Source organism: Rhodamnia argentea, chromosome 3, assembly GCF_020921035.1.
Source record: "Rhodamnia argentea isolate NSW1041297 chromosome 3, ASM2092103v1, whole genome shotgun sequence".
In the NCBI taxonomy this organism is placed as follows: domain Eukaryota; kingdom Viridiplantae; phylum Streptophyta; class Magnoliopsida; order Myrtales; family Myrtaceae; genus Rhodamnia; species Rhodamnia argentea.
In genome coordinates this window covers 31,908,550-31,923,292 of record NC_063152.1, presented here as the reverse complement: position 1 = coordinate 31,923,292, position 14,743 = coordinate 31,908,550, and the positions used below count along the sequence as shown (strand labels likewise).

The window sequence follows — 14,743 nt, the reverse complement described above, 5'->3', positions numbered from 1 at the left end:
CGCGAGCGGGGACGACAGTGCTTTTTCTTCTTCTTCTATTTTTATTTTCTTTTGCTCTATTTTATTTTTATTTTTTGGATAAATTTTTAAATGAGAAATAGGTTTAGAACTAAAATGAAATATGAAAATTTCTTGTTTTTCTATTTCTAAAACAGAAACAGAAATAAAAATTTCTCGCTCACTCTCGCTCTCTCGCATGTGATCTTCCTCTTTTTCGCATCCCCGACCGCCGGCCATTGATCGACAGCCAGCAATCGTATAAATGTAATGCCATTATCAAATGAATTTTTGTTTTGCAAACAAAAAAAAAAATGTCGTTGTTAAACGCGTTTCTCTGCTCAAAAACTCATCCAAGAAATAAAATAGAAAAATAAATAACTTCCGAGAACAAAGTGGTTATCATTCGCGCTGTAGGTTTCTTCTTGTGGTTCTTTTCTTAATGTTTTACCTTACTGTGGATATTGCCCCTGAGATTTTCGCTTTCAAGCGTTAAGTTATTTTTAAAAATGTTCAATAATTCATCTCCGCGCAAGGCTGAATTGAACTTACTCTAACAGTATAATAGAGCATATCGACATGTAAGGGCATAAATGACAATGTTCCTGACAATAATTTCTTGATAGAAATAGTTTTTATTTTTTTTATTCCTAGATGAGTTTATGTGCAGAGAAACGTTTTTAGCAACAACACAAAATCAATTTATTTGATAACAACATAAAGTTTTTACAGTTATCGGCCGCCGAACTTTAAATGGGCTGACAACCGGCTGACGGCGGCGATAGGCGAAAGGGCGAGAGAGAGAGGGAGTGAATGATGAGAAGAATTTTTATTTCTGTTTTTGGTTCTAGAAATAGAGAAGTAGGATTTTTACTTCTCATTTATGTTTCAAACCTATTTCTGGATTAAAAATCTGCTCCAGAAATTAAAAAAATAATAAAATTACATTACGAAACAAATTTCTCTTCAGAAAAGATAGAATGATTACCTTGCAAGCTATAAATATTTCTTTGCTTCAGTTAAATTATTCGTGCATGTTGCATAGATAGAGTAGCTCGTACCTAGGGATAACCTAAGCTTGAATTCCAGACTTCTGAATTCTCTGCTATTGAATTTGTGGAAGTCCCTAGTTGGCCTAAGGAAACGGTCTATAAATTTCAAATTGAATGGACCTAACTGCCATAATGATCTACTATGTCTCCTTTTTTTTTTTCCAAGTGAGGGATTGTTCTGGAAAGGGCAAGGGCATGTTGACAGGTTGGTTGGTCCTGCTGGCTTTGTTCTTATCCCCCTGCAGTGGCAGTCATGTGCTCTTCTTTATGTTTTTTAATGCAGAACAGCAGAAGGGTTGTTTCTTTGGAAGCTGCTTGATTCATCCATGGTGCATCCACTGCATCAAAATCAGAATTTTTCTTGTGGATGACAAGCATCAGCAATGTGATTGTATGGTGGGTTGTCTCGTCAGATGGTAGATTTGTCTTTCCTTTTGTGAATTTCTTCAAGCTTAAGTGAAGTGTGTTTTTAGCTCAATGGTTTTGGAAAGTTAGGTGAAGGTTGAAAAAGTAGCTGTTTGCTCACTATGGTCACAATATGTATGTTTTTTTTTTTTTTTGGTGGGAAACTAGATGGGGACTAGACCTTACCAAAAAAAAAAAAAAAAACTAGATGGGGGCTATAATTGTGATCAATTTTTATGCTTGTGTTTCCTTTCTTTCCTTAAAAGATGGAAGTATAAACGTGTCATTGAGGTAAGTCAGGTGATCGATTCCAGACCAGGTCTATTCATTGATCAAGTACCTAAAACTCATCAAGTCATGGCTAGTTCTGGAATTTCCCAAGCCAGAAACCAAGTTGGGACGCTTTGGATCCAGCCTGAAATTGAGCCGAGCAATTCTAAGGGTAGACCTGGGAGCCGTTCACGAATTATTATTTTTCATTTTCAAAATGTATTGAATTTATGTTTTGCATTATTAATGTATTAGTTTCCCTTGACAAAATGGTTGAAGCACTTCGAGTTTCTTTTTAGCCATCCAATATCTTATCTCTTTTGTCGCGGCTTCTATACAAATTATTAAATAACCAAAAACGATTTATCCGAGAATTACAAGTGATTTAGAGAGTTAATCCGATGAAGAGCCGGCCTTAGCCAGTTTGTATGATTTTACCCATGAACCTACGCATTTCATTTGAAAGACCGATTTTAATCAGTTGGTTCTAGCCAACTTCATTGACGCGTGCGTGTGCGTGTATATATACTTTAGTAGTCGCGTCAAAGAAAATCAAATAAAAATGATGAATGCTTGTTTTTCTTTAAACGATAAACTCATTAATTATCGATCAAAATGACCTCAGACATCTCATCATGGGACATGTCGTGATAACTAAGCAATTTCATTTTTTTCTCTGCGGGAATCTAAACGATCTCGGATCAACGAATTCACGGAAGAACATAAGATCCAACGGTCCAGATTTCTACACGAGAAAGATCTCGACGCATCGAGCATTTTCATCAAAGTCGCACGTTCTTCCCAGTAGTAAATTGCACTTGAAAGAGTGGGGCCCGGCCTGGTTCCTTCCGAAGCGAACCAACGATGCTTCCAGCAACGGTAACAGAATCACAGCCACAAAAAATTAAACCCCGAGGGAAAAACAAAAGTAAAAAAAAAAAGGGAGAGAAGAGAAATGGAAAAAGCGGAGAGATACGGTCAAAATCCAACGGCTCAGCACAAATCAGCCGCCTTTTTGACCGTTCGATCTGTTGACAGCGAAAGGACTCGAGGATGAAAAATAGCGCATGTGCAACGGCTCCACAACGATCGCGGTGCCGTGAATTTACAATTTTGTCCCCGCAGCATACGTGATTTTACGAGTCTGTCCCTTTCTACGGGGACTCTCGTCACTTGTAAATGGTCCCCCACTTCGGCGTGAAATGGTTCGGGCAAATCCCACGTGAATTTGGGTTGTCATGTCTTAAAACACGAACACCTTTGCACGGTCCGCAACAGCAATACGGACCTTTCGACTCTGAAATGTCCGATCACGCAATGCATAGGTTTCAAAACTTCTCAATCGTGTTTTGAAATCCGTCTCGTTTGTAATTGCGAAGGCTAATGACAGTTAAATCCGTGACTCGTTTCTAGCTAAACTGCTTAAGCGAAATATCGTGTTAATTCTATTGTCCGGATCAGTTCACGGGGTCCTTAATAATTGTGCTCACCTACCATATCACCAAACTCATCGAGGTGGGGGGCCCACAATTGGCCCTCGATTTCGATCACCCCTTTCAATTGGAAATTGCAATCTTCTTGTTCAGTTTTGTACTTATAAAAGGGAGAGGGTTGGCCAACTCACCCTTATAGGATACCCTCCCCAAACTCACATGCCTCACTCCTTTGGCATGGGGTCCAATGCCAGCCATTTGTGACATTGAATGTAACATTAAAAAAAAAATGGGGAAAAGGGAAAAGCAAAAAGGGCAAAAAATTGAAAAAAAAAATGATAAGCTCTTTGAAAAATTTATTTTATTTGTTTTCAAACTTCTTTTTTTTCTCTTTTTTTTCTTTTTTAAGTTGGCGGGGCATCATCAACCGTTAAAGCTCGCAACTCCCAAAAAAAAAAAAAAATCACCTTTCACGCCCACCGTCCGAACCACTAGCTTTCCACCACGTGGCACCATGTGATGTCAAGGATTTGCAATTTTTTTTTCTTCTCGGAATTCTTAGTGTTGTCACATCACGGCCGTCGGGACCACCGGCCTCGCGAGAATTCGAGCGAAGAAGCAACCTTAATCTTCCCCCGTGGACGAATTTCCACGAGGACAGAGTGGCACCGATGTTCGCTTTCGATTTCTCGAGAGTTACCTTGACTTCCATTGAGATTTTAGGTGGGTTTGGTTGAGCATTTTCAAAGCTCATTGGGGCTCCAAAGTTTTTTGAAAAAAATACAGGACGTTTGACAATCATTCTCAAGGGGATTTGAGATGAAAATTAGTCTTGGGAATACTAAAAGCTTGACATCATTAAGCTTTTTGCATTTGGCCAGATGCTGAGCTATGATTTTTGTTTTCCAAACTTACCCTTACTTATTTTTTCAAATTCCAATTTTGCCTCTTATTTTTTTGTTATATGGTTTTTAAATATAAAAAAATCCAAACCTTAGTTACGGCCACCGGCCAGCCGGATCTGCGAGCGTCGGCCGAGGTCGCCCGGGGTGGGCGACCCCCGGCGGCCGTCGCTTGACTCATGCGACCTCAGGCCTTGTCGCCGGGGTCTCGCAACACGGGAGACAGCCGACGGGCGTCTCGCAACCCTAGGGCGGACCTAGCCAAGGTCGAGCGACCTTTGGCCACGAGCCCGGGAGAGGGTCGGGTGTCTCGTGACCCCCAGGGCGACCCTAGCCGGGGTTCGTTCGTCCCCCGGCGGCATCGACCCACTGCCGCCGGCGAGCCAAATCTAGTTCATCGACAATCGTAACCATAGGGTTTGGATTTTCTTTTTTTATTATTTAAATAAATATGGCAGAAAGCCCTTTTGCAAATTTGCTTTGCCAAATACTAATTAGCCCCAAAACTATTTTTCAAAGGAGCTTTTTACCAAATGCCATTTGCATTTTCCCAAAACCCCTTAAGTTAAAAGTATTTACATTTTCCCAAAACTCATTTCCAAAGTTGAACCAAATCCACCATTCGTCTGTTGTGCGAAAAAATTTACCTTTTTAAAAAATAATTCGTGTATCGTGATGCTACGTAGTTTCCGACCGTCGTGACGTGATGACGCTAGGAATTCTTTTTGTTTTGTTGGTTGAATACAGCTAGGAATTTTTGAAATCACCTGGTGCCATGTGGTGGAAAGCTAGTTGTTCGAGCGGTCGGCGTGAAGGTGATGATAACAATATTTATGAAAATGTTTAGGAATAAATTATCGCCGTTACATGATCCAAATGTAAAAAATTTTGACACGTTGTATGTTAAATATATTTATTATGAGTATATAAAAATATCAATGGTGAGTTTCTTCTTACGTTAGAGATTCACAATTAATTTTTGTTGGATTTGCTGAATATACTAATTTTAGGATGGCTAGATATATATTTACATTTTGATTCATTGAAAATGCTTAAAATTGATCAAGTGTATGTCGAAGTGGCGTGTCGGGATGCTGGACTTGCGTGTCGCTGGTGTGTTTAGAGTGCTGACTACGTATCAAAAAGTGTTGAACGCGACACAAAAAAGCCTCCAAAAAGTGTCGGTACTACATAAGTTGGAACCCCAGCCTCGCGAGAATCCGAGCAAAGCTCATCGTGTGAAGCAACAATAATCTCTCCCCACATACGATTTCCCACAAGGGCACGCGGCATTGATGCTAGCTTTAAATTTCTCGAGTGTTAGCATTAATTTGCTTTTTTCATCGGATAAAAAGCATGAATTTTTTTTAAAAAAAGAAATAATTATTTATATTGCTTAAAATAATTAGTCATTAAATAATATTTTCACTATCGATAATAATAAAATCATATAAATTTGATTTTTTTTAATCATTTATTTTTGTAAATGAGATAAGCGGTCATTTAAAAAAAAATATTTTCAAGAGCATTTATTTTCCGCTAAACGTACGCACGTCATATTCTCCGAGAACATCATGGTAGGAAGGGTGCCTATTTTGAATTCCAAAGCATATCATATCCCCTCTTATCAAATCCGATTTGAATATTTTAGTACATCACGAAATGTACGCATGATAATTTGGGCCAATGGCGGGACATATTCTTTTTGTGCACGAGGAATATTACATAAGGTCTTCGTTGGGGGATTATCTTTGTCTTAGTCTATAATTTTTTTTTTTGAATTTTTCGCACCCCCATTAGAAAAATAGAGAAAAATAATCATATTGATGGGTCTCTCGTGTTTGTTTGACTTCAGCATCAATTATGTGCATCTCTCTTTTTTGTTTTGGTTTGGCTGTATGGCATTCGATCATGTGATGTCAATTAAGTCCAATTCGTGAACATTAGCCATGAGGAACATGCAGCTTGGATGCCATTATTGATTTCCAGCCTCATAGTTCCCGCATTGACAGTCTATTATCAAGCTCAACACATAAAATATATCATTGAAAGAAATAAAAAAGCAGATTGATGACCTAATTCCCGCATTGCGGTAATTATAACAATCGCGGGTCGCCACCGGAGGTTTTTCAAGAGGCGAAGGTAATGCGCCTTTCCCCTCGAGGGGAATCCGACAATCCGATGCTCGGGCGATGCATATGTTGTCTCGGCTCTGGTGACGGTATCTTTTTTCACTGCCGTTCTTGGTGTCCTACTGTCATTTCATAACTAATTTCTCGGTCGTGTAACTGTACAGCCTGTTTTTTTTTTGGGATTGCGTTCGAAAGGGCTATTTATTTGAAAGAGGAATACTTCCACATCGATTAACGAGTTGAGTTAATCAATTCGCGCAATTAGAAGAGAACCAACTTCGTTGTTCACAAATTATTTTCCGTTCCCGCTCCTTTCTCTCTTGAAAAACCTAATTAGGATTAGTCTTGCAAATGATAGAGAGAACATGTTAGGAGAATCGGTAAGTTGTCCTGCTAGTTCGTTTACTTTTGTCGCCTTATTCTGGGCCTAGGGTATGGGCCTAATCCCAAAAAAGAAATCGATCCAAAACAATAACAAGAAGCAACAAGTTTAACTTCTGATCTGATCTCGGGCCCAGAAGAAATTCTGATCTGACATCGTTGGCAATTTGATCTGGTCCACCGTGATTTGGACACTTAAGTCCACACATGTGAATCCCATCGCTCATCCTTCAACCTTTTTTCTTCTCCAAATCCGCCAGCCGTGCCATACATGCCACGTACGACGATCGGCATCCACATCTACGATTTCAATCTAAAATTAGCCGAATGGAATCTATCGACAAATCGTCAAAATGTTTATGTCTAAACTGGCCATATTATAAGGTTTATGACTGAATTGACACGAGTGCAAGATAGGTTTAAAACTTTTTCGATAATCTAAAAAAAGAAAAATTACATTCACCCTCTTCATATTACTTCCTTGTTGTATTCTTGGTGTTAAAAAGTACACCCTTTAATTTCCTCTTTCGTTTTTTTTTTAGGGGGTTTTCGAGATCATACCTAACACGTTATCGGAGGACGGGTCGGTATCAGTGTTTCCCCTTCTTTAAAAGCCCGGCTTACACGGAAGGAAAAGATGCTCGTGTCGTACTTGGTATCATATTTGGAGTCCCTTTCATGGTATTAATACTATAAGCAGGCAATATTCGATGATCAAATCGATCACGGGATTCATCTGAAGGAGAACAGTCAACGGTCAATTCTTTTGTTCGTACCCTTATACGTTTCTCTGAACTTTCCCCGTCATTCCGCTTCTGGTTCGCACACGTCCGAAGAGATTTCCCCCAAGACGCTAGCTTTAAATTCCAAGCCATGACGTCGTGGAATGCAAGTCTTAGAGCCTAAGAAAAGCTCAACGTGTACGGTACTACGGTCCAAGGCCGAGAAAAGAACGAGCTTGGAGGAAAGCGATGCCATTCATGGCCGTTGATTTACAGCCCTTCGTAGAAAACGACATGACATTCAAGGTCGCCGACTAGACTTAATGAAAGACTCGATGTAAGAGTTTTTCTGATGCGAGGTATATTATTTAGTTGAATTAATCTAATATGGGACTGATTAACGTGGATGGAGTAGAGCCCGACTTGTGATGAGAGGCCGGGCTTTAGTACTCGAGTCTCTCATCTAACACGATTCGTGAGGGACAGTTTTCATGAGCTAGATACATAGGGTGGCACACTTGAACTTTGGATCGTCGCTATTCCATGTAAAAGAAGATGGATTCCAAATCAGGTGCTCCCCAATAATTTTAATTGCGCTTCTATTCATCATTGAATGGTCGAGGTTAGAACAACGAAAAAGAGGGGATTCATGGTTGGAAGTGGGTCTGTTGAAGAGTCGTGTGCCGATGTTTATCCCTTGATGCTTCGACAGATATGTGTTACATTTTCGAATGGTCAAAGCTATCTTAAGTGTCCAAATCGAAGTCGGTTATGTTCGTTCTAAGTCCCCGTTTGACCAACCAACAAGCGAATTCAGACAACGGTTCGCCATCGAATGATACAAAACTCGGGCCACAAGAAAGATGTTTCGAGTCGCTATGGCCGGATAAGCCGGGATTCCGCTTCCGATTTGGCAAGTTCTTGATCCAACCGAGAGCAGGTGGAAGGAAGACCAACAAGAAAACTGAAAGATCCCGCACTACATGAAGACTTGGTACATGTAAATGTAAGATTAATGAAAAAGGATCTGTGGACGCATGTGTTGAACACGATTAACAAGCCGGCACGCCAGGGCAATCACATGAAGCTTTTGATGATGCGCCAAGAGCGGATTTCTCTTCGGTGTCTTCTTCTGGGCAATGGTCATTTTCATGTACATCATAACTGCTAATCAGATCCCACTTCAGTGGTTTCTATAGGTGCGTTCGGTTCGGCTTTGCCAAAGCCCTTTGGGGTTTCAGAGCCCCTCAGCCAAATGCAAATGGCTTGATAAATTTTTTTTTTTTTAGAGAGTTTTGGGGATAGCAATTGCATTTCCAAAATGCAAATATGACTACTTTATCTTTCAACTTTGCCCTCGCTCAACTTTCATAATTCTGGAAATGTACCCACCAAACGCGTCCTCTTTGGTGAGGTCAGTTCTGGCTGCTGGCCATCCACGCTAAGGCCTTGGTTGCATGACTTGAGGCGCAAAAGTCTTTTGCAAAGTGTAGGTTTTGTCAAACCGACATTTAAGTTAAAGTCGTCTATGTGTTTTTAAAATACAGTTTACCTAACACTATTTGTATTTCAAAAACCTTCATAGTCTAGAGGCTTTTGTATTTTCCCAAAAACATTTCCCCAAAGCCGAATCAAATGCACCAATACGTACAGAGGATGAGCATTCAAGGCCTGAATTGATGGCTGAAATGTGGACAAGGAGACATCCTCGAATGTCAGGTTGATTATAAAAGTAGAAGTTGCTTACGGACTTGAATGATTCAAACCCCTTACGGTGCTGTCAGCCACAGTTTTTATACAAACAGTTGCAGACAAGGTTCGGTGGGATCATTTGTTTTGTACGCACCTTATTTTGTGATAATCCATGGATAATTCTATGTGATTAGATCGATAAAAACGCGGAAACCTCTTGTCGAAACACGTTGTATTAAACGGTGTGTCGTACTTGATTGGTCGTTTCGGCTTGTTTCGGTATAAAGTCCTAGCAATCTAGCAGCGTCCGATCTTTATGATGTTAAGTTCGGAATTGAATTTTTCAGACGATGATGATGAAGAGTTCTAGTCAAAATTGCTGCGCACCAACTGACGTTGAGATAATTTTTCAGTTCAATACTGTCTTTAACTCGTTTTCAGTTGGCAAATAGGGAAAGGTTAAAAAAAAATGATTTCTCCCGGGTAAATTGCCTATCTAAAAGAAACTCATTTAGTAGTAAATTAACAATTGAAAACCGCTATCGTTGACAACTGCTACCGTTGACAATCGCCGACCACAGCTGGCCACTGCCCATCACCACTCGTGACCATCACCAACCACCGACCATCGCCTGCTGCCACCCGTTCTTGGCTATGATCACCGACCACCACATCCGCTGCCCATTGCCAACCACCGACCACCGCCCATCTCCGGCCGCCGCAGCCAAGTCGCCATCTCCGGTCGCCGGAGTAAAATGTAAATAATATTTTTTTATAATAAAAACTATTTTTAAATAAATTTAAAAAGTTAAAAAATAAAATAGAAATTTTTCTGCCATTGATAATAACTCTTTATAGAAAATTTTCTGTTAATAATATTTTAGAAATAAAATTTTTTAACTGTTACCAAATGAATTTCTATGATCAGAAATTAATTTTTGGAATAGAAGTAAAAAAATTAATTTTTGGTCGAAAGTTAATTTCTAAAGTAGAAATAATGTCATCATGCGCGGCCTTAGCTTTGCTTGAATTCCAAGCCTGTAGAAACTGTGGTGGTTACTCTGTTTATCAGTCAATATCATAATGACTCCCACCCCCATGTCTTATTTAACGTCTTCTTCACACTTTCATGTCACCTTCTCTCTCGTCCCTCTCCTCTCACCTTCGCATTTCCTCATCCTTCGCCTTTTCTCCTCTTTCTCTTCCTGTTGATGGGTTCGATGTAACTTTGAATCCTCAAGCATACCCATTGCAAGTTAGCCTCAGAAAATCTTGAGTTGACTGAACTAAGCACTTAAGCTTAGGTTGTCCCCTTTCTGGTACTTCTTTTCTCGCTTTCTCTGCAAGTCTTGCCCTCGCTTTCTTGAGAAATCTTTTTCCCTGGTATTCGGTTGCAATCCTGCGTATTCTGCTTCCAGCAAATGAAGAGTTCTATGAGGCAAGAGTTGACAACTTAGACTTGGTTGTTTTTTATGTCCAGACCCTTCTTTTCCCCTGCAAAAATTCAAGCTTTAGACTCAAAATCAGCAACTTTCTGTCATATGGATTAGTACTTTACTTTCCAACATAGACTTGCCTTTACCGAATCACTCTAAATAGGCAAATCCGTTTGACAGCGTGTAGTCCCAAAAAAGTGAATTACGAAGGGCGGAGGAATTGAACTGTATGTTTTGCATTAGAAGAATTTGTGTGTATCGACTAATTATGCAAAAAGATCGTAGTTTTGAGGAATCTGCTGCGAGTTTAGATGTTCCTTTGCAATGAAACAGTTGAAAGAACTGGTTTCTCTCATTCCTGATGTTTTTCTTTTTCAATCTGTCAATGTACTGCAGTTTACCTGGGGGTCCTTGCCTGAATGACAGGAGCCAAGAGGCAATTCTGAGCGAGGAGCGCTAGTACAAGTATCAAGGGAAAGAGATCATCGAAAAGCGCTGGGTTCCACGACAAGTACCAATTGGGCTGCACGTCGTGGGGTTTTGATGAATGTTTCCGAGCTTCTCCCGGGTCGTTTACGTATGAAGCTGCTCAAAGATGCGAGGCATTCGGGGACTAGACACAACCATGGTGAGAATTCAAACCGGACCGCATCACTTATCGAGGAACCATAAATCTCGATTTATTTCTGCAGCACAGAAGAAAATAAACGTCAAATATAAAGTGTTTCGAGTTTGAAGTGTAGAATTTATTGATTTGTTTACCTCTGCAGATGATTTACATATAAAAGGGAGACATAAATCTCCTCACACGTCGGATAAGAAGAGCCAAGTTGCTGCGGTGAGTCTGTTTATTGTTTCCTCGGACCTCTGCTATTGAGATCACACAAATTTTTGCATACTTCACACTATAGAAGCATGATTTAGACAACATTGATTCCCCGCAATTCCATGATTAGGCCAGATCTTCCTCTGTTTCAGCTAAGTCTAATGATCCACATGTAACCTTTTACTACGAAGCAGAATACACATATTCAAAATCTGAACTCAGCCATAGGTTGCATTTACATTTTCTGGTGGAACATTCTTGTAAATGCGATGTTATTTCTCAACATTTTTGCTGGATGGAGCAATGCATCTGATTGGCAATCTGTAACTTATAGGACGAACAGGATCACACAACTCCGGTTGTCAAGTCCAGAGATGAAAGTGCAAATAAAATGGGGCAAAAAGAGAGGCACATTAGCAAGCAGTTAAAAAGAGAGAATGCTGAAGCTAAGCAGGAAGAAAAGCATTTTCCTGAGAATCCAAGTCACTCATCCAAAAGCCAAGGGAAGACACACCGTAGGCCTCGACGAAATGATCCAAATACGGGTTCTCCACGGAAACTTCCCCATCCTATGTTAGTGGATGGACCTCAGTCGACATTCAGAGGAATGTTTTGCCATCAGGTACATCCCAGAAGCGGAGTAGAGATTGGCTGTAGAAGCATCAGTGTGGCAGAAAATGAAGAATTGAAGAAGACGAATGTCCAATCCCTTCATAGGAACGGAGTGGCGGAGGCACTGGTAAATCAGAAGTTTGCCAAAGGTGGCCACTTTGGTGATGATCGGACAGGCCACAAGTCTAAGCAATTCTTGGATTCACTGCACATGCTGAATTCCAACGAGCAATTATTCTCTAAACTCCTGGATGACCCAAACTCTGTAGTAGCGAAGCACATCCAAGAATTGCGGGACTGTCAGGAAAGAGAACAGAAGTGTGAAAGTACCATTGATACGAGTGGGATTCAAGATAAAAGTGCAGGTACGCTTTCCTGGAAGAAGATCAAGAGCTGGGGAAAACGCCGTCCCAGGAGAAGCAGTGAAGAGCACTTTTCAATAGTGGTTTTAAGGCCTGGACCACAAACTGCAGGCAACATCAAGAAAACCCGCTCATCTTCACAAACAAACAATAGCACAAGAAATGAGGTCCCGACCGTTAGAGAGTCGCACTTTCCATTTCAAAGTTTGATAAGGAAAATGAGGAATGCTACCGAGCTAAGCAGAACAAAGAAGGGACAGATGCCTAAATTTTCATTTGATCTTGAGAGGAAAGGTGATGCAGGTGAGCCTGATGGTCTCCGAGCGAAAATCGGATGTGAATCTGCTACAACAGGCAGAGTTGCTCGTACGGGAAGTGATAGAGATCACAAGGAAGGAAACTTCAATGTGGATGAAGCTAGGATGCATCTCTCTATGCCATTAAGTAAAGATCTGTGTAAAAAAGGTGATGATGAGCAGTTCCTTGATACTGCAAGGAAGTCGCTCTCTTTGCCTGAGCAAGACTTGTTGTCCTTCCCCATTTCTGGGAGAAAAGAGGAAGTGGGGTTTTTTACCTCACAGATGAGGTTCGGCTCCTACAGCAACTATCTAAACTATCAGAACAGACTCGGGATTCACAAGGAAAAAGAGAATAATGTACCAAGTCCACCAAGGTCAAATGAGGAGGTCCCTACCCTGAATGATCATACTTGCAGGAATCCAGACGATCTGTCTAATCATGCTGAAGCAAACCCAGAAATTCAAGAGAAACTTCTTGAAACCGAAATGCATGAAATTGCCCCTTTCCGTATTGATTCAGTCTCCGAAGGTATATCTGTACCTTGCGAGCTTAGTCAAGCTCCTTCTAACCAGGCACATCTTGGCATTGCTGAAGCATCTGTTATTGCAGAAACAACAAATAATATGCTTCCAAATAGCATCGATCCTAAAGAACCTGCGGCATTGAATTATGGGCCACATTGTTGCGCTAATCAGAGCACCGATGAATTGGTAACACTTTCTCTTGTCAACTTTAGTCACCAAGTTGTCGACTCCATTGTTCTACTATTGCTTATATGTCTTTTTCTCTTCCCTGTTCTCTTTACAGTTCTTACAGTCATTTTAGGATATTTCATACAGCTCACAAGTTTGCATCTTTCGATATTTTCAGGATTCACCTCTACAAAATCAACCGGAAACTTCTTCTGTGTGTGATTCCTTATTAAGATCTATAAATGGCCAGAACACAGATAATGTGATTACTTCCAGAACTACTGTGAGCTTGGATAGAACCGTATCTGAACCCGGTAGGATTCATCATGGAAAAAATAAATTAACCTCATATAGTTCTTGTTTTCATTTTATTCGTATTCTGTTTCATTGACCAAAGTGCATTGTGATACTTGCAGCTGATGTTAAGCTCGGACTGACATCTGAGTACGTGAGGTGGCTTTTGATAGCTTCGGGTTTAACCTGGAATGACCTTTGGGTGAAGCACCCCGAGTCAGACCAATTTCTTCCACCATCTTTATTTGGTGCAATGGAGACGCAGCAAGATCGGCTGGGCATCGATCACGCACTCCTCTATGATTATGTTGATGAAATCCTCCAAGAAGTTGCATACCATTGGCATTCTAGATTTCTTGGACTAAATACCAAGATGGTTCCACTGGATGAAAATGTGGTTTCTGAGGCGATGAAATGGATCGATTGGAACCTTGTTTTCCAAACAGAACCACGCGCTGGGGAACAGCTCATCGAAAAGGACTTGGCGAAGCCTCGAGTTTGGTTGGACACTCGAAAGGATGCCGAAGGCATTGTTAGCAAGATGGCAGAGAGCATCCTGGAGGATATAATAGAGGAGATGGAGTAGAAATGCGAATATGAAGACAGATCTTTCGTACCGAGGATTTCAGGAATCCTGCGAAAAAGCATTGCCCGGCAGTGAATTTCCCTGTGGCTATGTATCATCATGTGTGAAAAAACTCGAGATGGACCATGAACCTGGCGAGTTTTGTTCTAGAGCCGATGATTCATCTGTGGCCCTGTCAAGCTCACTCGACGTATCGAAGTTACATATACTCACACATTGTCCAGCTGCAAGTCTTGATAAGAATCTCCTTGTAACTTTTGCTAGGATCTGGTATACTGTGATTACTAATGGGAGTTAGATAGTTCTGGGATGATTGTAAGAAATGGGACTACCCGGGTTGTCAATTTGACTTATTCAATTGAGGTAAACTAGAATTAACCTAATCCTAAATCTTAGTCCTGAAGTCAACTGGTGATTGGAGAAAAGATTCAGAAAACACCCAAGTGAATGTGTCTTGGTGTTTCACCAAAAAAAAAAATTGTGTCTTGGTGAACATATCGATAGTCCCATCACCCGTGAATGCCCGTGCTTGGTGCATTCATGAACAATATTATTATGTTCTATTTGGTTAGCACTTTAATTATCACAATGAATAATTGTTCCGCTATTATGACGCACTCCCATATTTTCCGGTAGCCATTGCAACGAA

At 40.6% G+C, this 14,743-nt stretch overlaps 1 protein-coding gene across 1 annotated transcript; it reads left to right on the top strand.

Annotated features, from left to right (window-relative positions):
* Positions 1 to 10,163: 10,163 nt before the first annotated feature.
* Positions 10,164 to 13,629, top strand: LOC115746461. Its single transcript, XM_030682222.2, has 5 exons — positions 10,164 to 10,305; positions 10,819 to 11,050; positions 11,193 to 11,260; positions 11,583 to 13,232; positions 13,393 to 13,629. Exons 2-5 carry the CDS (start codon positions 10,966 to 10,968, stop codon positions 13,603 to 13,605), a joined length of 2,016 nt encoding a protein of 671 aa, XP_030538082.1. The 5' UTR covers positions 10,164 to 10,305; positions 10,819 to 10,965; the 3' UTR covers positions 13,606 to 13,629.
* Positions 13,630 to 14,743: the final 1,114 nt, after the last annotated feature.

Coding starts and splice junctions, on each gene's coding strand:
- LOC115746461 (XM_030682222.2), top strand. CDS start 10,966: ATGAATGTTTCCGAGCTTCTCCCGGGTCGTTTACGTATGAAGCTGCTC. Junction 11,261..11,582: donor AGAAGAGCCAAGTTGCTGCG/GTGAGTCTGTTT, acceptor TGTAACTTATAG/GACGAACAGGATCACACAAC. Junction 13,233..13,392: donor ATCAGAGCACCGATGAATTG/GTAACACTTTCT, acceptor CGATATTTTCAG/GATTCACCTCTACAAAATCA.